The sequence below is a fragment of the Pholcus phalangioides genome, unplaced genomic scaffold (genome assembly GCF_987345545.1).
Source record: "Pholcus phalangioides strain wild (caught in Gottingen) unplaced genomic scaffold, Ppha-v1.0 ptg000010l_1, whole genome shotgun sequence".
Classification (NCBI taxonomy): Eukaryota; Metazoa; Arthropoda; class Arachnida; order Araneae; family Pholcidae; genus Pholcus; species Pholcus phalangioides.
Genome location: NW_028301603.1, coordinates 19,522,140 through 19,549,154, shown reverse-complemented (window position 1 = coordinate 19,549,154; position 27,015 = coordinate 19,522,140). Strand labels below are relative to the sequence as shown.

General features: G+C 40.0%; 1 protein-coding gene across 3 annotated transcripts in view; it reads right to left on the bottom strand.

Moving 5' to 3' along the window:
• Positions 1-27,015, bottom strand: part of LOC149081064 (phospholipid-transporting ATPase ABCA1-like) — a 172,144-nt gene that overhangs the window by 80,207 nt on the left and 64,922 nt on the right. For 2 of the 3 annotated variants that reach the window (XM_089237835.1, XM_089237837.1), the window contains exons 2-6: positions 5,227-5,310; positions 3,136-3,214; positions 2,929-3,022; positions 1,872-2,013; positions 1,496-1,647 (exon numbers count right to left, since the gene is read on the bottom strand). In XM_089237835.1, coding sequence (XP_089093961.1) covers positions 1,496-1,647; positions 1,872-2,013; positions 2,929-3,022; positions 3,136-3,201 — 454 coding nt within the window. In that variant the 5' untranslated portion in view covers positions 3,202-3,214; positions 5,227-5,310. Of the gene's footprint in view, positions 1-1,495; positions 1,648-1,871; positions 2,014-2,928; positions 3,023-3,135; positions 3,215-5,226; positions 5,311-9,688; positions 9,987-27,015 lie in introns of those variants that run through there. The other variant, XM_089237836.1, reaches the window with a different exon arrangement.

Below are 27,015 nucleotides of genomic sequence, written 5' to 3'. Positions count from 1 at the left end.
AGGGCTGGCTTCTATACTTACTGGAAATTCTGTTCCACAAATTCACATACTTTTCAAAGCTATAGATCTTTTATAACAGTTCTTCCCCCCCCCCAGAAATTTTGTTCCGGGGGACCAAAGTGATAGAACAATAGATTTGGACATCTTTTCCCATTTTTTCGGTCATTTTCTCACATTTTGGGCCCCCCCCCCACTACGTCCTTGCCTGGGGGGTCAATTACCTATTCCTTCTTCCATTCAGAAATAAACAAAATGTGTGAAATAACATTCAATACCAGATTCCTTGATAGATAGTCTTTGTTAAGCAGCACTCCCCCCCCCCCAGCTCTGAAAATAGCTGTATACATATTAAAAGTTGCTGTTTTGATTGGGAAAACAACTGTTTTTCTTTGTTGGTACAGTGGCGACATCTGTCATAAACATAAATAGGGGACATAGCCGAGAGTACCTGTGCATGTAATCTGATTTCTCAGTTTTTAAATCTGGTAACCTTACGTTAGACACACAATCATAGGTGGAGAACACCACTGGGGGTAAAGTCCCCCCCCCCCCATCTTTCATCTCAATCTAAACTTATGTAAGCATCACATAACAGCACATTCCAGTACAGCAGTGGTTTTCAACCTTTTTTCACCCACGGCTCCCTTGCTCAATTTATGGTTCTCATCTGCAGCTCCCCAGAATAGTTTGGTAGATATTTTCACATATAAGAGAACATTTTCAAAGCATAAATAGGCACACAAATCAATATCTCCAGCTCGCCGCAATGCACACTTTGAGAAATTGTTTTTAAACCTGTCTGAGGACCCCTGGGGATCCGTGAGTACTTTGTAATGGATCCGCTGGATCATTTTCATTTACAACCATTGTGTGAATTCAGAATGTAAATACAAATTTAGTGATGTAAAATCTTAATTTATTACTTCAGCTTTTTCTGATATGCAAATTGTAAAAACAATAAATCTTAGATTTCAAAGCACAGGGAGGGGGACTAGAAATTGATCTTTGCCACAGTCCCCTTGACTGTCACTACAAGGGGTCACTACTGAGGTCCAATGACTTTCACTGAAGGGGTCTGTGATATCAAAAAGGTTGGAAAATTGTTATCAAGGAGATCTATCTGTATCTACCAAATTGTAAGAAATTCTTCACAGCAATGTTTACGAGGCACATGCACGGTTTAGTAGCAGTCAGTCTAACACTCATGATATTTTGTTCATATAATCTGTTACGTCAGAACAGACATGTATAAGAGCTAAGCAAGCAAATACACCTATACCATAAAAACACTCTTTAGTGGACACTAGCGGGACAAAACAAATTGTCTGTAAAAGACTGGTGAAAGCATCTGAGAGGGTTATTACTGGAGAATATTAAAAGTAACAATTATTTTTTGGCTGCAAAAAAAGGGGAACAGTTAAGAGTGATTTCATTGTGTTTGAGAAGCATGAAAATGTTGCCATACTAGATCACAAAGTACAGAAATCTGACTCACCAGTTATAGGAAACTTTGGATCAGTTAACTTCTTGACAAACAAACTCAGAGTCTCCCAATCCTTGGATATGGCGGAACCAATTTTGGATACTTCGGATGGCTTCAGATGGGTGTTAGCTGTTTGCTCCACATCTTCAAAAAAATCCAAGATGCTAAGAGAAGAAGGAAAAACAAATGAGATATTTCAATCACATCGAATAATAAACTGCTACTTCAAATCAAATGATTTTCCACTTACCTTGGCAATCTTCAGAAGAGCGATAACAAGAACAATAACAGTTTCAGATTTTTTTGTTTAAAAGGAAACGGGTACAGTTAATTAACAATTGAGTTAAATTTACACAAATACCCACAAACTGTATAATTTATAACTCACAGAGATGTATTGAGACCAACAAATTTATCTTTGGCATCGACACTATCGGCAGTAGGATGGCAAGTGTTATTGAATGTGCAAATAGTGTTCTGAACAAAGGGAACAATTCCTGCAGAGGGCATTGCTTTCTCATCAAAGTAACCTATGAAAGAAGAAAAAAAAAAGGCTATGAGGCTTATACATTAAAAAACTTGAGTACAGTAAAACTCCTCTTAATGGACATCCCTCAGATGCAGTCACCCATCTTTTGTGAGCAAATTTTTTTGTCCTGCCGGTGTCCACAAAAGAGAAATTTTACTGTATATAAAAGTGTAAACCACACAAGATTATTCCAACACATGGTCACATTTCTGTTGACAAAATCTTTATAATGGGAAAAGTAGACGTTCAAATTTTCACATGGATAACATTTAAAAATGTGCTGTATGAGCGGTAAAGCATTACCATGCACTACCACAGAACAACGTCACAAGAGAAAATGGCCAACCTTGATCCTGAGAGACTACTGTTGGACAATTGTAAGCAGTGCTGTCTTAATGCATGGGCCCACCCGGGCACGGCCCGGGGGGGCTCAAGAGAAGAAAGGTCTCAGAAAAATGAGAGAATCAGTTGAATTTTTTTAGATTTTTTCATGCAGGGCCTCAGAAAAATCACTTGGCCAGGGGTCCCATGATGCTCTTAACACAGCCCTGATTGTAAGTTGGATGCTTTTCATCCCCAGTACAAATGCAATGCAAAACAAAGTATGTGTCAGATGCCAATAAATGAATTGTGCATTTGCATTTCTGTGTATTTTTATTGTTTTTATGTATATCAGTGTTGTGCCTCTATATTTATTCGTGAAATTTCTACTCATATTTGTGTTGTTTTATGCATATTCATTTCTTTTTTTATATATGCATGTTGTCAGAGCCACAACTGGGGGGGGGGGAAAGGTGCCAGAAGTGTGTGTGTATACCTAACAATCTGAGTTCATATATAGTGTAGTGACTGAGTTTTCAGTGCTGCCATCTATATTTGAAGTGAGTAAGTGAAGCGAGAAAAAAAAAACACTTACACTGGTGTGCAGCATATTTCAAACCTTTGCTTCTAACCCACATAAGAATGAGAAATAAAGTTAGCGGCCATAGAATTTCAACAATAAGACGAATCTATTAAAAAGGAAAAAAAAAATTAACCATCAATACATTCAAAACAGCAGGCATAAACCACACAAGTCTAGTGAATTCAAATGAAATACTCGGTTTGAAAACAAAACCCTCACTTTTTGCCTTTTGTGAAGAGTGAAATTCTTCCACAGCAATAAATATAACTGAGTCCAATATCCCATGGTTTTTTTTTACCTGTAAATAAAAGCCCATGTCAGTGTGTTTATATTCCACAGTATAAAAAATTACAATTAAAAGCATTCAGACAGGGGCGTAGCCAGAAATTTCGTTCGGGGGGGGGGAACCAAAGTGACAGAACAATGGATTCGGCCATCTTTTTCCCTTTTTTCGGTCATTTTCTCACATTTCGGGGGGGGGGGGACGACGACCAGACCCCCAAGTCTCCCCCCCCCCTCGCTACGCCCTTGCATTCAGACATCTGCAAATGTCACACACATTTCCGTTTCAGAAGACAGATAGCACCAATTCAAACACCAACAAAGGATACCGCGGGCATTCATGTACTACTCATCAGAATAATGCATATAGAACAGATTTCTGGAATGTAGAAATTAATTTTAAGTTCCTCAGAAGAATATTTATATGAGACGGATAAAAGCAGTTTGTGGCACCCTGCTTAATGTGATCACATCAGGACTTGGGATAACAATATTCGATTGATAACTATATCAGAAAGAAAAATCAGAAACCAATCCATTTGGTCAAACAGGATGTATGAAGTCGGGCCAACTTCATTTTACTTTCCCACACATAACCAGTTGCAAAATGTTCGTCATTTTTTTCATATTGTTATAAAAATATATATTATCCAAGACATATTTACAGAGAAGGGGGAGAGCTTGAATGCCCTATAGCCTAAGGTGGCAAGTGTGTAGGGGGCAGAAAATTTGAGGAATGGGTATTCAAGAAAATTAGTGTAATGGGAGAAGATTGGCAAAACCATAAATCCGTCTATACCTGGAGAGTAAGGCTAGGTCAGTGAGCACTCAAAGTCTGACCTTGAGAGTGTACAGGCATGTGTGTATCCAAAATAGGGTACAAGAATGTGAGTATCCAAATCAGTGTGCAAGTATGTGAGTGACCAAAAGGTGGACAAGGTTAGTGAGCAGCAAAAAAAAAATTATTTGGAGAGTGTACAAGTATTTGAGTGACCTGGAGAGTGTGTAAGCAGGTGAGTGATCAAAAGAGAACCGGGTTAATGAGCAATCAGATTATTGACCTAAACAGTGTTTAAGCATGTGTGCAACCATAAGAGTGACCAGGTCACAAGGCCGTAGCGAGTAGCGGGGGGGGGGTTGGGGTCTGGTCCCCCAAATATGAGAAAATGACAGAAAAAACAGGGAAAAATGAGCCAAATCTATTGTTCTATCACTTTGTCCCCCCCCCCCCCCACTGAAATGAAAGTGGTCCCCCTCCAAATGAAATTTCTGGCAACAGCCTGAGAGTTTTTCAAGCATTTGATTGACCAAAAAATTAGCCAGGTTAGTGAGCAACAAAAAGAGTGACCTGGAGAGTGTTTAAGCAGTGTGTAGGTACCACAACAGTGTGCAAGATAAATGAGTGTGCAAGCATGTGCATGGCCATAAGAGTGTGCAAGCATGTACATGAGCATAAGCATATGGGCAGTCATAAGTGACCAGGTCATCATAACAAAAAGGATGACCAAGAGTGACAAAGAGCAGGTGAAAGAGTGACTTTGGCTGAGGTTACATTATAAAAGTTTGATAAAAGATCATTTACAAAATGTGAAAAAATAACCAATAAGTCTATAGTCACTCGAATGTAACCAATATGCTTATTGGTTGCATTTTTCAAGTTTTATAAAAGTACTTTCATTAAACTTTTTTAGTGCAGTAGCGTAAGACAGAAGCATATCTAATAGGGGGAGGGCAGAACAGCTAAGCTGGCTATGTTACAGCCCAGGGCTGCATTTTGGCACGGATGGCAAATGTAAGGGATGAGCGATCAAGAAAACTAGTCTAGAATGAGAAAAAAGTGCCAATATTTATATAGCACATAGGCAGCAGAACTACAAATCTACCTCTGAGTAATATGCTATATGTGCTATGTCCTTCAGTTTTTTAACATTGTTTTCAGTTTGTTTGAATAATTGAACTAATAATGGTTACTGACTGTCTTATTTTCAAATACGCAAAAAACATACAAATAAAGGTACACAAAATTACTTTGTAAGTCTTGGTCTTAAAACAGTAAAAGAATCCGGTCACTTCTTCTATTCATGGTCCGATGAAAAAACTTTGAAATGATACCTGCAAGACATGAAAAATATAACACATTTTAATGCAAGTCATCAGAATATAATGTAAAATGAACTGTAATGAAGGTGTGGAAGAGTAAATAAACCTTTTGCCCAGTGTACAGTAGAGTCTCGCTTATCCAACATAAACGGGCTGGCCGAACCTCGAATAAGCAAAAATGTCGGACAATAGGGAGGTGTTTAGAAAAAGCCTATTAAACGTCAAACTGTTATAATTTTGCACATTACGAACCTAATAATCATGTTTTACAACAAAACAACAGAAGAAATTAACTGAAAAAAATTAACTTAGTTACAGAATATTCTGAAGTTGAATACAGTACTTAACAAGTTCAGTTCTGTGATGATTTAAAGAAATCTGTTATCGTACTCTGCTTTCCTTACAAGTGCAGTTTCTTTGTTGCCAAATCCCACCATCTTTGCAGCATCATTATGTCTATTCCTTCAGTTTCCTGTTGCTCAATGTATTTCATTGTAGTTTCTAGAACCTTAACTCCGTTGTTATGTGAAATTCTAAGATACTCAGCAGTTGGTGTTTGATCTCAAATTTCTTTGCTTGTCAAATTTATCTTTTAATAGCAATTAACAAGAGTAAAAATTTCTTCATCAGTTGTTTCATACACTGATCATCATTTTTTATGCACAGACAAAGATGCATCACCATATCAAAAGATATGTTGTACCAAAAATTGTAGAATGGTTTCTTCGGTTTCATTTGTGCTTTCCATTTCCATACTTTCATCACCATCTTGCAGCTCCTTCCAAAATTTGGGAATTGTGTGAGCCCTTACGTCAGCCCAGGGCCCTTGCAACCCAATGAGCAATATCCTTTACATTAATGCATTTGAATTTTTCAATCATGTCTCATCCTCCTTTAATTTCGACAGGCACATGCGAATGACAGACACATCAGTCATAGTGTAGATGGGCGCGCCACTGTACAGTTGGGGCAACTAACTAGCTGTAGTAGAGTCGGGAGCAACAAAAAGTAGACCATGCATGCGCTCGCAACTTGCAGTTCTTGTTGCCGATTAATGATGAATTCTTTTCCCAGTTGGGATGTCTGATAATACGAAATGTTAGATAAGCGAAGGTCGGATGAATGAGACTCTATTGTACTACAGAAAGAACCAAAGAAAAAGGTAAATACAAAGGATGTATTTTATTGTATTTTTCCTTGTATTTGTCTTTTTCCATTGGTTCCTTCTGAGAGTATTATGAAGGTGTATGAAAGCTAATTTTATTAAAATTCTGAAATTTGATGCAAAAAATGGATATTTATGGGAAAGTAAGAAAATTTGAATGATAAATGTGTAATCAGAGATTTATATTAGTAGCATTTTACACGCTGACCCAAATTAATACGCACAATAACTTACTACTCAAAAACATACATGCACCTAGTAAAACATTCCACTGCAGGATTTATTGGTTACATGCAAGAACATGTAGTGTACATAGATGCCGTAAACTAGGGGCTGAGGCCATTTGAGCCGCCCCCCCCCCCACAATAAATTTCCCAAAGGGACTGAGGCTCCCCAATAATTTCAGAAAAAACAATGCAATGCACTTTCCTCCTCCTGCGTACACGCTCGAGTCCCATATGATGCCATCAATTTTCAGCCCCTACAATGTTTTCTTCACGCCAGCGTTTCTGGTGGTGTATGTGTGTATATATGCATTGACTAACATATTTATGCTGTCAGAGTTGTGCTTGTATCATGTTATCAGTGCAGCCATTGTGTCATCTGTCGTCCATATTTTGTATGGCATGTTCCCAAATTTCTGTTACGTAAGCATCCTGTTGGAGGTCTGGCTGCTGTCTGCACAGAGACCCAGCGCAGTGATTTTTCTGAGGATCCTATTTGGTGAGAAGTTTACTGGATTTTTCTCAAAAATTTTCAACAGATTTCATTTTCATGAGGCCCCCCCCCTCAACATGAGCTCGTGCCCCCTGGGCCTTCTTCAGAGCCGTGCTATCTCAACACATGGGCCCACACTGGCATGGTCCAGGGGCTCTTAAGAGAAGATGGGGCATCACAAAAATCCTATTGGTTGAAGTGTTTTTGAGAATAAGCTTATCAATTTGTCATGGCAATTCAGGTAAGGGCCTCAGAAAAATCACTTGGCCCGAGGGGCCATGACAGTCTTAAGACGGTCCTGCTTAACAGCATCACAAGTCCTCAAGCAAAGTGATTTCTCTGAGTCAGTTTACTTTGCTGTAACTACCTGCCTACTGATTTTGTATATTTACTCATCATCATAAGATCCCCCCAGAGGTGTAGGACTGTCTTAAAGCATCATGGGTCCCCGGACAAAGTATTTTCTTCTGAGAACCATACCCAGGTAAAAATGTCTGCCTTGATGTCTGTAAAAATGTTTACAAACTTTCTCTCAAAAATTTTAATCAGATCTCATTTCAATAAGACTCATATGAACTGACGCTTACCTGGGTCATCTTAAGGGCATCATGGGTCCCCGGGCAAACAGATTTTCCTCAGGCCCTTACCTGGCTAGAAATGCCCACCTATCATGCCGTTTACTTTAGAAAAAAATTTAACCAGAAATCATTTTCATGAGCCCCTGCCCCTCCCAGTGGGTGCTGGGCTTTTTCAAGAACAAGGGTCAAGGCCTAATTAGGATTTTTGCTACCCCCACAACTTTAAAATTCGATAATTTTATAACGGTGTTCTTTCTTTCTACCAAAAATTGTCGCCCCCCCTAAATTTTTGCCGCACGGGGCAGTTGTCCCCCCCCCCGCTTCCCCTCTAGTTCCGGCCGTGTTATGCCCCCCCCCCCCCCACACTATAAACAAGAAATGTCTAAAACTTTCTGTTCTGTCATGTCCCGAAAATTTTTTACCAGGTGTAGTTTGCATGAGGCCCTCCCATATAAATTCATGGACTATAGGCTCCCGTGCTATGCCGGGGGGTTGGCTCATGCATTAAGACGGCCCTACAAGTCAACCCCATCCCGATCTGGAGGATGCCTGGATAATGTTCTTAGGGCAGCCCTCAGCAAATGACCTCCCATCCTACGCAGAGCCATCGGGGCCCCGGGCAGACATTTTCTTGAGGGCCCTATTGCAAAATAAGTGTACAGTCATTGTGATGAGCCCCCCCCCCCATTTACCCGAGCCTATTATGACCGATATTACATAAGAGCCCTCCAAGCCGGGATCTTTGATGAGCCCCTGAGCCCTTCGGTATAGAGGGAGGGAGCTATGTATACCAAATTTACAGCGAGGAAAAAACACCCCGAAAAAATGTGAATCGTCCCTGGCCCCGGCGGCCTCGCTCCCTAAAAGGCTATGGGCAAGTACCGTTACCCCTACATGGGGAGGGGCTGACGGGGCTCCATCCCGGGACGATTATCAGCATCTTTTTTTTTTTCACAATATGAATTCACTATAGAAGGGTCTGTAGAATGTCTGGCATAGGGCCTGCCAAAGATCCTGCTTCAGGATGTGTGTGTGTAGGGGGGGGGGGGGCATGGGCAATCATGTAAACTCTAGCAGGCAGGCAGACAGTGGCGTTGGAGCTATGGGGGGAGGGGGATGCTCCAGCAACAGCAGCTTGTGGCACTGGTCCGAGCACAGAATTAATACAGAAATCAAAAATTCCTACACAGAGCTAAGGACCAGCACCCACACACAGGTTCAAAACACTTCCGACGTACCTTGCAGGTAGGTATGTTTCTAGCATGTAGGAGCCTCGGAAAAACGGCCGAGGGCTTATGATGCTTTCACGACCGGCGTATTGTGACAAAAAATGATCGAAATGACTACGGAAAAATAAAAACCCAATCAATATAAACACCCATGGCCCCCACATCCTGAAGCATGGCCCCTAGGCTGGGATCTTTTACGGGGTCCCCTTTATGATGAATTTATAGCGTGAAAAAACAAAAAAAGATTATAATCCTCCCGGGCCCCAGGGCTGGAGCCTTGTCAGACCACCCCCTTGTGGGGGGCCATGTAAACACTCATCTGCATGGAGACACCGAAACAGATTTTCGGTAAATCGTCACACAAAAACCAGCTGTTCAAATATTTAGTAAATGCTCAATAACCAAAACATTTCAATCCTCATCCACACACGAAATGAAATCAAGAAAGTCATCGCGTCAAGATTGACAGAATAATCCGCTTAGTAATAAAATCCGCTGTACAATTAACTGTAGAAATTAACACTAGAAAATTTCAGGGGGTGTCCTTGTGGTCACACGTGATAACTCACAGTCCGATGAACGTGCTCCACAGAATAACGAAAATGTTATAAAGTCCCATATGAGACCAATCGCACCAAAAACAAAAGTGGGTTAATCCTAACACACAAAAAAAAGGACTTCGATTTTGTTTTTCCTCTTACCTCTCCTGTGTGTCTCCTCTCTCTCCCTACGATCTCCCTCTATGTTTCTTCAATAACAACAAAAAACGACGACGACGTTTCGCAAGTATGGATGAACTGTTATACACTTTCGTCAGTTATGATTACATCCGTTTTCATTATTATTATCATCATCATCATGGAGATTACAGCGCACTTCACTCACATCGTGCAATAAAACCCGTCTGTGTATGTATGCGGGTGCGGGGTGGTTGTTTTTTTTTGTGTGAAGCGCACTTTTCCAACATCCTTTTAATGAGTCAGTCCATCATCTCGGGCATCCCTGTGGCATCTCTCACTCTTCTCTGCTGTATCTCTTCCCCCTTGCGATAGTGGGTCTCTTTAGGGTTGTAAGCGGGATGATGACGATGATGATGAAACGCAGCAGCAGCAGCGAGAGCAAGGATGAGGGAGAGGGGAAATATCGCCAGATGTCGCAGGATATGGCGAGCAAAAATGCTCTCCTCGCCAAATTAGAAAAAAAAAAGAAGTTATTGATACGCGTTTCTGTGACACACGCACACACCACGATTTCTCTCTCGCGAGTTCAATACATTAAATTCAATGAAAATTAATGATTTTTTTTTTCATTGAGAGAAACTGATTCCTACCAACGTAGTCTTAACCCTTTAAGCGGCAATGACGAGATATCTCGCCCCCATAAAAGTCACTTATTCCTTATTTTAGCATTGACATGCCCAGATGTTTTGTAAAAATGATTTCTCAATGGAAAAATTTTTCCCTATACCTCTGAGTTTGCACCTACTTGAAATTAGAAGGAAGCCTACTTCATTAAAAAGATATGACATTTTATAGGGGTTTAGTGATTTATAATTGCCCTAAAGAGTTAAGTCATTCCTGCTCGACCCGCCTGGTGATGGGCCCGTGACCTCATACATACTTTTGTGAAAATAAGCTAAGCCGCACAGGCACATTTTCAGATCGCTTGAGTGACTTGCGGTACATTCCCAGATCATTTAAGTGACCCGCGGCCACGGCACAGTACCGCAGCATTTTACCGACCCACGGCTTATTTGTAGATCACCGTGGCACAATTCCAGAACGCTTTACCAGCCCACGGCACATTCATAGATCACTTAAGTGACCCGTGGTAATGCGATCAGACAAACAGGTTTGGAAGACTCTGAAATACAGTAATTCACGTCCTGTATAATCCAGGGGTTCTCTCAAACTTTTTCCACCCGCGGCACCCCTTACCGTGATCAACGTTTATCCGCGGCTCCCCAGGGAGCAAAGAATCTCTTTGAGAAATCTTTGTCGGGCATCCCTTGACAAAGGTTGCCAGCGCACAGTTTGTGTTGCCCTGTCCTAACCCAAAGCATAAACTGAGGGGTGGGGGAGGAGGGAAGAAGAAGGAACGATCTTGAGTGGGTGGCGAATTTTTAGGGAAAGAAAAACACCGTTAACAAAAATGGCCCCGATTTCAAAAAAAGGCTGTGATCCCTCCCATGGACCTTGGAAGTGACGGGGAGATGGAACCCAATCACCCCCGGTGTCAGAGAGAACCGAGAGGCACTTAGGCAGTGCCACAACTGGTCAGCTGTGGCAAGCACGAATTTTGGCTCCCCTTGGCGTTATAGGGTAGAGATTTATAGGGTAAAATCCGCTCCCCCCCCCCTTCTTTTCCAGCGCCGGGGCACCAGACCAATGCCTAGATACTACATCTAGGAGTAGCATCTAGTGGGAAACATTAAGAGAAGACTTTGATCAGATCCGCCTACTCCCTCTCCCTTAGTTGTGGCTCTGCACCCAACCCTATCACACAAGTTGACCTCAGCACATTTTCCCATAGGAACTTCGAGTGTCTCCAGAGATTCATTGAATATTAAAATTACATCACCGGCAGTAAATATTTTTTAGGGTCTAGTCCAGGCCCCACCCCCCTTCCCCGCTCCGAAATGTAAAAAAAATGACTGATATAAATATGGAATCATAAGATAAAGTTTATTTATGCTATCAGTTTGGATCCCCCTTCAAATGTTACCGACCAGGCCGTCTTAAGAGCAACATGGGCTCCCGGGCCAAGTGGTTTTTGAGAGGCCCTACTTGGTAGATTCTAGAAAATTTCAACCTGATCTCATTTTTGTGAGGCCCCTCTTCTGTTGACCCCCCCCCCCCGGACCGTGCCCGAGTGAGCTCATGCGGTAAGACGGCACTACGGCACTAGCTACCGACCCCCCCCCCCTCCAAAAGAAATTTTTGGCTATGGCACTGGGCAAATAGGCATTCGCCCGAATAATTTTGAGAACATAAAATTTATACATACTATACAGCAGTGTTTCTCAACCGCCGGGCCCCGACATCATTCATGCCGGGCCACGAATGATTGGTCATTTACATTTCCCCCAATCATTTGCTGTTAGTCGTGTGTTTAACCTGGCCTTCCACTTACAAAAATTAATAAAACCAGGCCGTGGGCTTCCAAAGGTTGAGAACCACTGCTATACAGGATCAGAGGCGTGCGCAGGGAGAGAGAGTCAGGACCCCCCCACCCCAATTTCTATTAACTTAAAAGGCTTTCTGAATGGTAGCTACTGAAAATTCTCTGGAAGAAATTGGTTTTGCCTCCTCACTCCGTGTGCCCGCTCCAAAGGTCAAGCCTGCGTACGCCCTGTTGCAGTGTAAGTAGTAGCTAATCAAACATCTCTGACACTAGTCGGGAGGATGGGGCACCCAACCGACACCCTCTAAAGAAGAGGGGGGTGTCTTCTTTAGGAGTATTCACCCAACGCCTATTTTGTCAAAAGCATCGGGACCGTTTTTATTCACGCATTTACTATGTAGCGTATGGCAATATGCTATATACAGTACACCAATTTATGCATTTAATGCTTTTACGGTAATGATCACCTCCAGAAATTTGGTCTGCTAACGGGGGGTGTCCGTTAATATAAGTAGTGAAGTTCATTGGGATGGGGGGGGCACCTATTTCACGGGATCAAAATAAATTAAAATGTCCGTTAACGGGAGCTGTTCGATAGCAGAACATGCCAGTTATGACAGAATTACACGTAGTAGGTTCCTGATAAAAAGGTACACATTTATAGTGTATACCTATAACATATAGATTTTTTTTTTTTTTTACGAGAGTTTGGCTCCTTATTTCGCGACAATTCACCAAACCTGGCGTCTTTCCAAGTGAGTGAGGTTCGGGGTTGAGAAAAAGAGCACATGTGCTACCGGGTACACACGTACCTACTCTTACCTCCGGGAAACTAACTCGCCGATAACCTCCTTAATGACCCCGGGTACATCATAATTACATTAAGCTGCCCTTTTCTCTCTCTCTCTCTTTTAATTGCGCAAATTAGTATCCTGTTTTAAGGGTTGGAGGACGAAAGAGACCCACATCAGAAAAAAGTTGGGGGGGGGGCCCTCTTCGTGTGTAATACGAGAAATTTTTGAAAGCGTTTCTCTTTATTATCATTATTTTACTCTTCCTTTTAATATTTCGTGGCAATGAATATCTTAATGGGAATTCTTCTGTGTCCCAGAAATACAATACCCGGGACGGGAGGGGAATAAACACCCCCATTTGATTCCCAAGAGGAGGTGGGGGGTGGGGAAGGGGAGAGAGAATGGAGGGAAAGGGGAAGTCGGTTTTCTTTGAATATAATCCAGTTAGAATTCGATATTATATCGAGCTTTCGCATTAACGAGAAATCTTATATCCATTTAATTGTCTCCCAGCAGCGCTTTCTTTTAATGGGATTCCATTATTATGAATATATGTACGTGTATATACAGGGTGATCAAAAAAATTAGCTTAAAACAAGGGTGATGAACTTTTTTGGAGAATACGGGCCAACTTTATTGGTTTGAAAACATGTCGCGGGCCACCTAGGTGATCTGGAAATGTGCAGCGGGCTGCTAAGACCACCGACATGGTCTAAACTAGTCACAATTTTTTGATAAGCGATCGACATGGATTGGTTAAATTCAGGTTTTCAACCAATCTATATTGATCTCTTATCGGAAAAATTGTGACTACCGTTTAAACCATGTCGGTGAATACGGTCCTCTCTAAGGCGATCTGAAACAGCACCTCAGTTCACTTAAGTGATTAGGTAACGTCAGTGATTTTTAAATGTGTCACGAACCAGTTAATTGAAATGAGAATTTACCGCGGGTCATTTAAGTGATCTATAAATGTGCAGCGGGCTGCTTAGATGATCTAAAACAGCACCTCAGGTCACTTAAGCGACCTGTAAACGTGTCGCGGTCCCCCCAAGTGATCTGAAACAACACCCCAATTCACTTAAGTGATCTAAAAAAGCACCTCAGGTCATTTAAGTGATCTAAAATAGCACCTCAGGTCATTTAAGTGATCTAAAATAGCACCTCAGGTCACTTAAGCGACCTGTAAACGTGTCGCGGCCCACCCACGAGATCTGAAACAGCATCCCAATTCACTTAAGTGATCTAAAAAAAGCACCTCGGGTCATTTAAGTGATCTAAAATAGCACCTCAGGTCACTTAAGCGACCTGTAAACGTGTCGCGGCCCACCCACGAGATCTGAAACAGCATCCCAATTCACTTAAGTGATCTAAAAAAAGCACCTCGGGTCATTTAAGTGATCTAAAATAGCATCTCAGGTCACTTAAGCGACCTGTAAACGTGTCGCGGCCCACCCAAGTGATCTGAAACAGCACCCCAATTCACTTAAGTGATCTGAAACAGCACCTCAATTCACTTAAGTGATCTGAAACAGCACCCCAATTCACTTAAGTGATCTGAAACAACACCTCAGGTAACTTAAGTGATGTTGGTGACTTTAAATGTGTCGCGGACGATTTAAGTGATCTGAAGCAGCACCCTAGGTCACTTGACTGATCTGAAAATTTGTCGCTTAGTTAATTTTACAAAATTAAGTTTGAGGTAGCGGGCCACATGAAATGACTCCAACAAGGGCCACAAGTCACGCACCTAGTTGAGTGGCCTCTTTCTCTCTCTCTTTCGCCTTGCTTCTCGAAAGTATGTGCGGTGTAGAACAAAACAATACAATTGTTTTCGTCACTAGTCTCCGTTATACACTCCCGTACATCTTGGTCGCCACACTATGCGCGCGGCCTTAGGCTACAAGGATCCATAATTTCCATCATTAATTATCGTCGGGTGATTCAAAAGGAAAAAAAATATTGCCGTTAAGGCCTTTTTTTTTTGTAACAGCATTGCGTGTAAATGCAAATGCATTTTTCTTCCAAATGTTATCGAGGCCGCGCGAGCGACTATTGTTTGTAGGTCCAATGTTAATCCCAATGATTCATCTGCAACTACGCACTTACACACACCCATACTCTTACTATAAAAGCTGGCGATTTATTTATTTATTTTGCATTTATTATTCATTTCCACGAGATAAAAAGCGGTTTTTGGTAGGCCTTGGGAAAACATGGGGCTTATGGACAGAACCTTGGGGAATAACAAGCAGGGATGTCAGTCAAAAGATTCATTCCTGTTTTGTTTTGTCTTTTGCCCGTATATCATCGGGCTTGACGCGTTTATACGTCCACGAAACCCATTAAAGATTTAGTCAAACTCGGTTATAACGGCATCGAAGATTCCACGGAATTTTGTCGTTATAACCAAAGTAAACGCTCTCAAGTTCCTTCAAGTATTTAAGTATGTGAAAATAAAATCAGACGCAATCGAAATAGTGAGCATGTAGTGTTCGTTTTATTATAATTAGAGTGACGTATTTGATCAGGAGAAAAATCAGGGAGAGGTCATAAATACGGGACATTGCTAAGGATGGCTGTGGGCCATTTCATTGATTTGAAAACGTCTCGGAGGGTCACTTAATTATTAGGTTATCTGTGAATGTACCACGGGTCACTTAAATGATCTATGGAGCGGGTCGCTTAGTTGCTCTGGAGTTGTGACACTGTGACCTGCAATAGAACATACACGGCCTTAAATAACCGAGAATCAAATAAATGGTCACTCAAGTGGCATGCCGCGGCTTACTGAAGTGATCTAGAAATGTGCCACGGGTGCCTTAAGTACTCTCGAACTGTGCCGCGGTGATCTGTACGATCTGTATGTATGCCGCAGGCCACTTAAGCGATCTGGAACTGAGCTGAGTCACGAGTCACTTAAGTGATCTATAAATTTTCTGCTTAAGTGCTTTCGAACTGTGCCGCGGTTATTTATAATATACCGTTGGTCGCTTGATTAATCTTAGAAAGTGGTGGGTCTGTCAATGTGTGCCGCGGGTCATTTAAGTGTTCTGGAACTTTGCCACGGGTCATTACTTTTGAGATCGCGGGCTACATCAGATGAGTATGAGGGCCACATTTGGTCCGCCGACCATGGGTTGAGCATGCATGGTATGATGGAATGGGAAATATGTATTTTAAAAAAAAAAAAAGCGCAAATTTTTTTTTAAAGATTTCAGAGATAGGCTGTGGAAGGATAAAAGCATGTAGGCCTAACCTAAAGGGGGGAAAAATGTTTTACCCCTTAAATAGAGTAGGCCTGTATATACGAGAAAGATGGGCGTCTTAATAAGAAAAATTGTTCATAAAAGCGAGGTATAACGTGTCAAACGGTTCGACATTCGAGGAAACGATGTCCGCAGCACTGGAGTGAAACGCGAAAAAATGTCCGTTAACGCGTAGTCAAATGAGGAAAAGTTGAATCAGTCGTCCGTATATAATAAATATGTATTATAAGGGAGTCACTCAATAGAAAGGGGGAAAAAAAAATTCTTATGAGGAAACATCTTATTGGTTTTTTCCATCTAAACACTTCAATGATTAAAATCTAGTCGATCATTGTGGCTGGAAAGTGTCAGAAAACTGTCAGATCAGCTTCACTAATATTATACTAATAATAATAGTACAGCAAGTATGCAATGAAATGCCTATAAGTTGATTGAACTGCAAGGGGGAATCACACGCAATTGAGGAGCAGAGGCGTATTCGAGAGATGCTACATTAAAGACTGCTGTATAAAGACTCCTAGTATGTTGTATCTAAGGCTTTGGGTACATGCATAAATAATAACTAGTGCTTTAAATGCGCGACTTTGGATCATCCATATTGAGCACATCTTGTAAAACTTCACCGGACACACCCGTTGGCATCAGGGATAAGCGTCAACTTGTGATAGGGAAGGAAACATGAATAACTAATGGGGGAAAAATAATAAATAAATGAAAACTAATAATACACAGTGATTAGCTACTAACGGGACGACCTAATCTACAAGTTGTTCCATTAAATTTGTAAAAACTTTAAAAAATTTATAAAAAAGTGTTTGATCTTGACCTTTGAAGCTTGGGGGAGAAGGGATAAAGCCCTGTCACACTCCAACGGAATATTCGGTGGTTAACTACTTCATACAGCACACCAACTCCGGTCATATATTGCCATACGGCAATTTTCAACCATTGGAATTTGGTGGGGAAATTAAGTCGCCATCTATCGGTGGTCACTCCCAGGCTCGGTGGGTAAAGAACTTGTTTCTGATGTTCTCTTGCCGCCCTCCTCCTCCTAATCAGATCATGGAACGCCGCTCTGTCTCAACAAAGCGATTTTAGCAGGTGGTCTAAGATCTAGACCATGCTTGGAAGCTGTACATGTATGTGTTAGGGGTCATTCAAGTATTACGTCAGCATCGGAGGGGGGGGGGGTTTGGATTTGCTGACTTTTGATGACAAGGGGGAGGGGGGTGTTTGAAGGTTGCTTACGTCATCAACCATCCTTTTTTGAAGATATGAAACATTCTAAGCTGCTGACAAGGGGGGGGGGGGAGGGGGGGGGGTCAAAATGGCTAAAAATCTGCTTACGTAATACTTGAATTGCCCCTTATGACCCTAACGCGAAGTCTGTTTCAGTTGCGCTGTGTTTGTTGAGTGGTCATAGTGACGGATTCGCATCGTGAGGACCTGGGATCGAACGCCCCAGTGGTGATTGGCTGAAGTTGGTTTCCTGTGGTTCCCAACTTCAATGCACGAATGTGAGCTGATCTCCCCGTTGAGAAACGTCTCACCACAGAGAGCACCAGGCCCACAACGGTTACAATTATTACAAGACTACACTTTACTCATAGTTAGAAAAATTTCCGGCAGTTCGCAGCACTACACACACACAATAAGCGTTACACAGAAACAAAATTTACGTTAGGTTCACAACACGTACATTCCAACGTGTACCGATTCGTTAGGAGTTCCGCAGCGGAATATGGACGAGGTGCATGTATGCTTTACCACTGTAGTAGTCTATTTCCGCGTAATGCTTATTATGTGCTGCCATCTGCCGTTAGTTTTTCCAACTATGAGTGAAGTGTGATGATGATGTTCTTACATGGACTCGTGGAGCTTGAATGGTAACGTTCATAGTGGAAGACGAGCATCTTATCACTGCGTCACTCGGGAGCCAAGCCTAGCGCCATCACTGGAAATGGGGTACGAACCGTTCCGTTACATTTTCTCTTCCCACATGGTTGATGTTTTGTCTTATTCTAAATTTCATTGCGCAATTTCACTCAATCTCTCAAAAGTAGAATATACAGACAGGGTCAACTTATAATTTTGCTGCATGTAATGAAAAAATAAATGTATAGGTTTAGTCCATATAAAATTGATTGTGTGTGTTCTCTATACAAATGTACGATTTTAGATCGATCTTCGCTAAATTTTGCATATATACCAAATAGTGCCCAGATTGAACGATAGGCTAATTTAAAAGTTCGTCAGAGCAGGGCAAATGCTGTATTAAGATCTTTATACATAGGCTGACCATATTTCCTCGAGAGAAATACGGGACATCTGGATTCCAAATACGGGACACCGATAATTATCGCCAAAAACGACGCCAAAACCAAATAAAGTTGCTAAATATTGTTGAAATTACGGAAAAATCACAATGGCGGGAAATGATGCATTACTCCAAATTGTAGTGGATTAAAATGTATTCCACGGAAAAAAAATCATTTACGAAAGCAAATGTGGGAGACTAATATTCCCATATATAGTTGTAATTATCATAAAATAATTTATGAGTTGAAAAATAATTTCAATCTTTGACTTCAATAAAGAATAAAAATTCAAATAGGCTTCGTATGAAATACGGGAAAAACCGGGACACTTTTGCCAAAAAGTCGGGACGGCCAAAAAAAACATAAAATACCGGGACTGTCCCGGGAAATACGGGACGTAAGTTGTCAAGTACTTTGAAAATATATGCAGATGATAAAGGCAGTTTATATGGGTTTAGTTAGTCAAGTAGAATAGAGTTTGATCCAATTTTTTTATTTTTTGGGTCCACCCCCCTGTGCTGTAGCCTTGAGTTAAAATTTACTTAACTACTAAATCACTTAAAACTTTTAAACAGGCCTCGAGTGTAAATGATGGTTCATCAATAAGTGCTGTTTTGAGGATTATGTCTTCTGTGGCATTATAAAGAACGATTAAATAATTCTGGACCAAAAAGCAGAAAAATCTTTTTTAAAAATAGGACGTATGGTCACACGAAAACTTTTCACGCTAAACAATTAGGTGCGGCTGTCTTTTGAAAAAAATCAGGTTTATCTGGACGTCCCTGGGATCAGAGACTTGTAAGCCTTCCCGCCAGGGTCAACATATGAGGTTTTCTACCTGGGCAGCAGGTAAGCTTGAACCGCTCGTACTAACACGATTCAATTGTATCACAGACTAGATGTAGTGACTGTTGTTGTAAGGGGCCGTTCAAGTATTACGTAAGCAAATTTTTAGCTATTTTTGACCCCCCCCCCCCCGTCAGCAAAAGTCATCAAAACGCTGACCTCCCCTTCCCCCCCTTGTCAGTAAAATTTCATCATCAGCTCTGCCCCTCTGAATCCTAACTCATATTTTCATAAAGGGTGGTTGATGACGTAAGCATTATCCAAACCCCCCTCCCCCCCTTGTCATCAAAAGTCAGCAAATCGGAAACCCTTCCCCCATCGATGATGACTTAATACTTAAACGGCCCCTAATGCAAAATCTCGAGCCGCTTTGCTGTCGGGCAACACATGGTTTCTGGGCCTCAACAATCACTTTCGGAATGTTTACTTTGGTTACCGTTGTTCCCTAGCAACGCGTTTAAGACATGCATATGCCTTTACAATGGTTTGTCACCTCTTTAATGATGCCCGTATATTTACAATAGTGTATGCCTTTATAATGGTTTGTTACATTTTCAACCCTCCCAGTAATTGACGAAAACCTGGGCAGCGCCGGGTATTATAGTTAGTACACAATATATTCTCAAGTACAACGTACAACATACTATATTACGAATTTAAATTTTGTTTTTCTTTCAGCCACATACATTTACTTTACAACATTATAACAAACTGAATGATTTTTTTTGTTATTCCGTCATTACAAAATACAATTTTCCGGACAAGCTAAACGTTTTTTAAAACGCTTGATATAACGACCTTCGAATATAACGCCCATTTTCCGTGGAACCAGAGGGCGGGGGGGGGTTGCTATAACGAAAGTTGATTGTATACGAAAATAATAATTAAATATAAATACAATATTTCCGATAACTTCAAAAAAACAAACAAAGAAAAACCCTATTTACGCACAAAAAAGAAGTAAAAAAGATCGCCGTCTTATCTTCTTTTGAATCGATTTTTAATTTTTAAATGGTATTGTTGACCAGGGAAGCATAAAATTACGGACGGGAATGACTCTGGAACGTTGGGAATTATTATCAGAGAAACGATAACTTATGAAAACGCATACAAAGAGAGGAGGGAAAATTCACTTCCATCTGGAGCGGAAATAAAATACAAAAAAGCCATTTCAATTTCGCAGTCGGGTGGGCAATTATAAGGTTTTCCCTTCCGCGGATGTAAAAATAATATACACGTAACAATAGACAAAAAAAAAAAATTGTATATTTATGATTCTGTTTATATATATTTAAAACGTCAGATCCATTGATTAAATATCGATTAAGCTTCCACCAAACTCAAAACTGACAGGTCCGAAATATTTGCTAATACAATAGATGCGGCTTATTAAAATCATTGCTAATGTTATCATTCGGGTGTTGTTATCACTTTCGCTGAGAACGGAACGGACTAATATCATAACATGGGGGGGAAAAAAAATTCGTTAATAGCTTCAACTTCGGTTTATGTATCAATTTTTTTTTTCTTTCAAAAAGTTATCGCTGCCAATCTGCAAGACTATGTAGGAGATCAGAAGTCTTTCGTATTGACAATACAGTGAACAAAATTTTTTTAGAAATAATGTCGGTCTCCGGGCTCCTAAGTAAAAGGTCGATAAGCCCTCTTGTCCTGGTTCTATGGACAGCCGTCTCAACCAAAACCACCTAGCTCGGGGAAAGTGATATTTTGGGAGCCCCCATATACTTGGTTGAAAGTGACAGTATACATTTCTACACACTAACTCCGCAAAATCATAGTACAGTAAGACTAGGGTTAGGGTGACCATACGTTCCGTATTTCCCGGGACAGTCCCGGTTTTTTCTGTTTTTTTTTTTTGGCCGTCCTGACGTTTTAGCGAAAGTGTCCCGGTTTTTCCCGTTTTTTACACGATCCTTACTTGAATTTTTATCCCTTATTGAAGTCAAAGAACGAATTATAAATAAGGATATTAATCTCTCACATTTGTCTTGGTGAGCGTTTTATTTCGTGGAATTCATTCAAATCCACTGCAATTTGCAGTCATGCAAATTTCCCGCCATTTTGATTTTTAGGTAATTTCCCCAATATTTGGCAACTTTGTTTACTTTTAGCGATAACTGGCGATGTTCCATATTTTCCCGAATTTAGAATCATAATTTCCCGTATTTCTTTATAGGAAATATGGTCAGCCTAAGGGTAACAGCATTGGGGGGGGGGGGGGTTCTGTTGAAACTGTAAAATAAAATTTAAAAAAAACTGCAAATGGTTCTAAATATGATGCGTTTAAAGTCATGTAAATACATAATTATTGTTATACACAATTGATATTAATTATTATTAAGATACACAATTAAATTTATAAATGTACATAAAGTTTGTATACTGAATAGGGCTGGTACAATTAATCGATTAATCGGGTTGGTTAATCGATCAATTGTTAATCGCAGTTAAAAATTTTAGTTGAGTTAATTAATCGACTCGATCAATTCTATTAAAATTTTATTAAAAAATTGTGAATTAACTTGATTTGTTTGATAAAAAACTAATTATAGATATGTTTTATAAATCATGTTTAATACAGAACATTTTGCATAAGTGACTAAATTAAAAAAATATTTGAATCAATATTTTTTGACAGAACTCGATTCATCGAAAACTGATGATTTCAGTTCCAAATTGAGTTTGATTGGAGTTTTAGAAGACACAAGACCAAAATGTATTGTCTCCACTATGAACAGTAGTGTTTTGTATTCTTGGAAGCATCAGCTCGTCCCTTCACAAGTACCATTCGAGAGGAGTTTCTAGGAAAACAATCAACAGTATAATCGGAAGTAGTTTCGAAATCTGTGAATAATTAACCAAAAATAACTGTTTAAAAAAACGATAAGATACAAGGGAAGAAATTACAAGTTTTGGCCATTATTATGTTCAGCATATATATTAAATTGCTTGAATCGGGAAGCCTTAATTTCGTAACCTATTCTTATATATGTTTACCTCTATCGAATAGGTGAGTGAAATGAAAAAATTATATTTTTATAGCATCTATATTAATATATATGGTCACAAAAAAGTATTCGATTAAAATTCGATTAATCGATGAAAAACTTTTGATTAACCAGTTAAAAATTTTAATCGATTCCCAGCCCTAATACGGAAACTTTTGGGAAAACCGATCAATCGATGTTTGGTGAGTTTTGCTGAGTATACCTACTCTTTCTCAAACATTGGCCACATGTGACCTCCGGGCCAGATGTTGAAAACCCCTGGCATATGGCATTTGCTGAATATCCCTCGATATATTTTTTGTTAATTTTTTACTCCATTCACCACGTGATTTCGTGGCGCACACAAAAACCGTCCAACCAACCACCTGAAACTTTTATGTTAATCAGAGTTCTTCTGCAGCTTCTCGTTCTTTTTCCCTTGTAGAATCGTTTGCTGCAAAATTTGGACTTCCTTTCCCCTCAAGGATGGGGATGGCACCATAAGTGCAATGAATGAAAGCCAGGACTTGGCCACCGGACTTATCCCGTTGAAGAGATCTCTTCTATTCTGTAACAAAGTGAGCTGATCTCTCCATTAAAAAGTCTCACCGCAAAGAGCAACAGGCCTATAACGGTATAGTATGCAATCATTACACTTTATGTAGTTAGAAAAATTGATGGCAGATGACAGCACTACACATAACAAAAATATTACACAGAAACAAACTTCACGGAAGGCTCACTACACGCACACACACACCTTGTGTGTGTGCGTGTACCAATTCTCTAGAAGTTCCGCAGAGGAATATGGACGAGGTGCACGTCTGGTTTTGTAGTGTCTGGAACAAAGTGCGTGCGTGTGTGCACGCACCTAACAGTCTGAGAGCGTATCGATTGCTGTGTCTGATTTTTCAGTGCTGCCATCTATGTTTAAAATTGTGAATGAACTTGTAGGGGCGGGGGCTGTGCTCTCTATGGTGAGACTTTTTTAACGGATATATCAAAGTCAAAGTTGGGAACTACAGAAAACAAACTTCAGCCAACCACCACAATGGCACCGGTGGGGTTCGGTCCCGGGTTCTCACGATGCGAGCCCGTCACTAGGCCCATAGTTCAAGCAAAAAAAAAGTAATCGAACTCGGGTTTTTTATATAGTTTTGTTGCATATATTGATCTTCCCATTTCTTAATCACAATGAAATTCCCTATGTAAAAAAATACGGAAGAAAAATCAATAGATGTAGCAAGTATCGCTCACACACACACCGGAATGGGCGATTTCCTGACGTAATACCGTCGTAAAAAAAGGAGCTAAATATGGTTTCTGTGTGTATGTCTGCCCTTTTCACCGTTTCCTCGTATAAAGACGTGGGGAAAATGAAGACATGATCGTTGCAGCAGGAAAATTATTCCAATTTGATCGATAACGAATATATATATAAAAAAATAACATTATTTTTTTTGTTTTATAATTAGACATTCGCGTCGGGAAACAGAAAGCTTCCGCGGACGTTAACGCATTGTTTCATAGAAGAGATAAAAAAGGTTATATGGTATCCGAGCAACGCCGACGTCATTTCTTACATTCCAATGCGCCGATACATTTTCATTCCAGTGTGTGTGTGTCATGTCATGTCTATATTACACCGACAGTCATCAATATTAAATGGATGGATATGTTTTGTGAATCAAAAAGAAAAAAATTACAGTGAGGGAATGAATCTCTATGAGATAAAAGTGAGATAATTTTGATTCTCCGGTCCGTTAGTTATGGAATTGTTGGAAATTTGTACTTATATATATAGTTATATATATATATATATATATATATTTTTTTTTTAATTACCATTTTTCACGTTATTGTGACCTATCTGTCATTGCGTCATCTAACGGTGAAATTTTAAACTATACGTATCAACTCCAAAAGAATTGAGAAAAAAAAAAATTTTTAGCTAGTATTTTGCCGCAAAATATGACAACTATTTTGAATTTTTGTAATTTTCTTAATTTATATTTGTACTTTTTTTATTAATTCGTTAACTGGTTGTAATTGTCACGCATCAATAAGGAAACAATAAACAAATACATCTTATCTATGTATATTTATTGGAAAGTGCGTGCAGAGAATTCCACGCTCACTGATGAGACACAAATTTGGGCAAGAAATTTGGATTATGTCTGTTTGACGAATTGACGGTAAATCTGGTAACCTATCCGCACGTTAGAAAAAGAAAGAATGCATACCACACACACACACACACACAAAACGAAAAAGTATAGTAGATAAGAGAGTTCTCTTTCGCCCAGGAGGAAAAGAAAGAGCAACTTCCGCTAAAATAGGTTTACTACAAAGCTTTGCGATGAAGAAAGAGACGAAAGAAAACCCAGAGAACTTGTTTGAATTTGTTCCACTGGTATTTGGACGTAATATTACGTCCGTGATCGCGAAGAGGTTAATTGCATAAATAGTTATGATTAGGGTGACCATACGTCCCATATTTCCCGGGACAGTCCCGGTATTTTCTGTTTTTTTGGCTGTCCCGACTTTTTAGCAAAAGTGTCCCGGTTTTTCCCGTATTTTGCACGAAGCCTACTTGAATTTTTATTCTTTATTGAAGTCAAAGATTGAAATTATTTTCAAGTTATAAATTATATTATGATAACTACAACTATAAATGAGTATATGAATCTCCCACATTTGTCTTAGTGAAATTTTTTTTTCGTGGAATTCATTTTAATCCACTGCAATTAGCAGTAATGCTGCATTTTCCGTCATGGTGTTTTCTCCATTATTTCAACAATATTTGGCGACTTTGTTCGGTTTTAGCGTCATTTTTGGCAATAATTGGCGATGTCCCGTATTTCCCCGTATTTTGAATCCCAATGTCCCGTATTTCTCTTGAGGAAATATGGTCAGCCATAAAAATATGGAATATCGCCAGAAAAGTTGTCAAAGGCAAGTAAAGCTGCCATTGCAGCCAAAAAAAATTGTCAAAGTAAAGTTGCCAGTTACAGCCAATAAATTATTAAAGGCAAGTAAAGTTGCCAACTATCGCTAAAATTTGCTGAAAAATCGCCAATCAAGGAAAATGAAGAGTACTGCAAATTCAAAATTCAATTTACGAAAACGAATATAATAATGATAGAAACATAATTATCATAATATAATTTACAAGACATGAAAATAATCTCAATTCTCGATTTAAAAAATTCAGCTAAGCCTTGCAAGGAAAAACGGGGGGGGGGCGCGTTATTTTATAAGTAAGTTGTGACGGCCAAAATTAGGGAAATGTCCCTGGAAATACGGGTCATATGGTCCCTCTTTATACAGGGTGGTTATTATCGACCACCCAATATTACACACGTGATTGCTTTTGAAAAACTGATATGGAAAATTGTGTTTTCCGTTTTAGGATCGGACAAATATTAAATGAGTTGTAACGTTTTGAAATTTTGTTACGTGTCAGTTTTGTAACGGTCAGTTACACGCCAAACACTCAATATAAAAAAATAAATCTCCCCAATGCAGCGGTAAGCCGCCAATTGAAAAAATGTGTGAACTGAAATACATATTTAATCTACTTAAGCCATTTTCAGTTATTTTCTTTTACGACTGGCGCTTTTTCCTCTTCATGTAGAGTGATGTTAACCTTGTTATTACGTGTTACATTCACCCCACTATATTCGCAAATTTATCACCAGATTTGTAAAATGCTAGCCAAACGAGATAGATCTATTTGAAAAATTGTTTTTTCCCAAAATCAGCAATTTTTGCCAAAATGTCGCCGCTGTTCTTCTTGCATCATCGTTGGCGGTCGCTCTTTTGAGCAATTATTGTAAATTATTCATTGAAATTGATTTTTTAACGTATACGTTATTCTTGTGTTTTCTCCTCGTATCCTCGGTGCTACTATGTTGTGCCTTGTAGCACGCTTGTATTTCCTTTTAGACCCATAGTTTCTCAAACTTTTTGTTCGATCGCCCTCTTCTTCAGAAGTTTTTTCTATCATCGCCCCCAACTCAAGCGAAGCCATAGGATCATATGTTATACCTGTACTTTCTATCGCCCTCTAGGTAAATTCCATCGCCCACCAGGAAGCGATATTGCTCACTTTGGGAAACACAGTTTTAAACCATGCATTCTTTGATGAAAATTGTTTGTTTTTGTGTGTACTACCACCTCTTAGTTTTCCCATCTTTTCTGGATCACCCTATATAGGTAGTCTCCCCATGACTAGGCTGACCTACAGATGACTAGGCTATTTCTTCGAGGGAATTCGGGATTTCAAATGCGGGAAAATTCGGGGCATCGCCAAAAATGATGCTAAAAGTAAGCACAAAGTTGCCAAATGCTACTAAAGTCTGTTTGGTTCAGTGGTTAACACACTAGCCTGGAGAACGATATACTCTATCGGTTGTCATGGGTTCGAATCCCGATAGGACACTAAAATAGTTTGCCGCTGTGGTGGTCGAGTGGTTATAGTGCCGGACTCGTGATGCGAGGATCCGGGTTCGAACCCCACAGTGGTGGTCGGCTGAAGTTGGTTTTCTGTGGTTCCCAACTTCAAGGCGCAAATGCGAGCCGATCTCCCCGTTAAAAAGTCTCGCCACAGAGAGCAACAGTCCTACAACGGTAAATCATTCAACCATAACACTTCACGCATAGTTAGT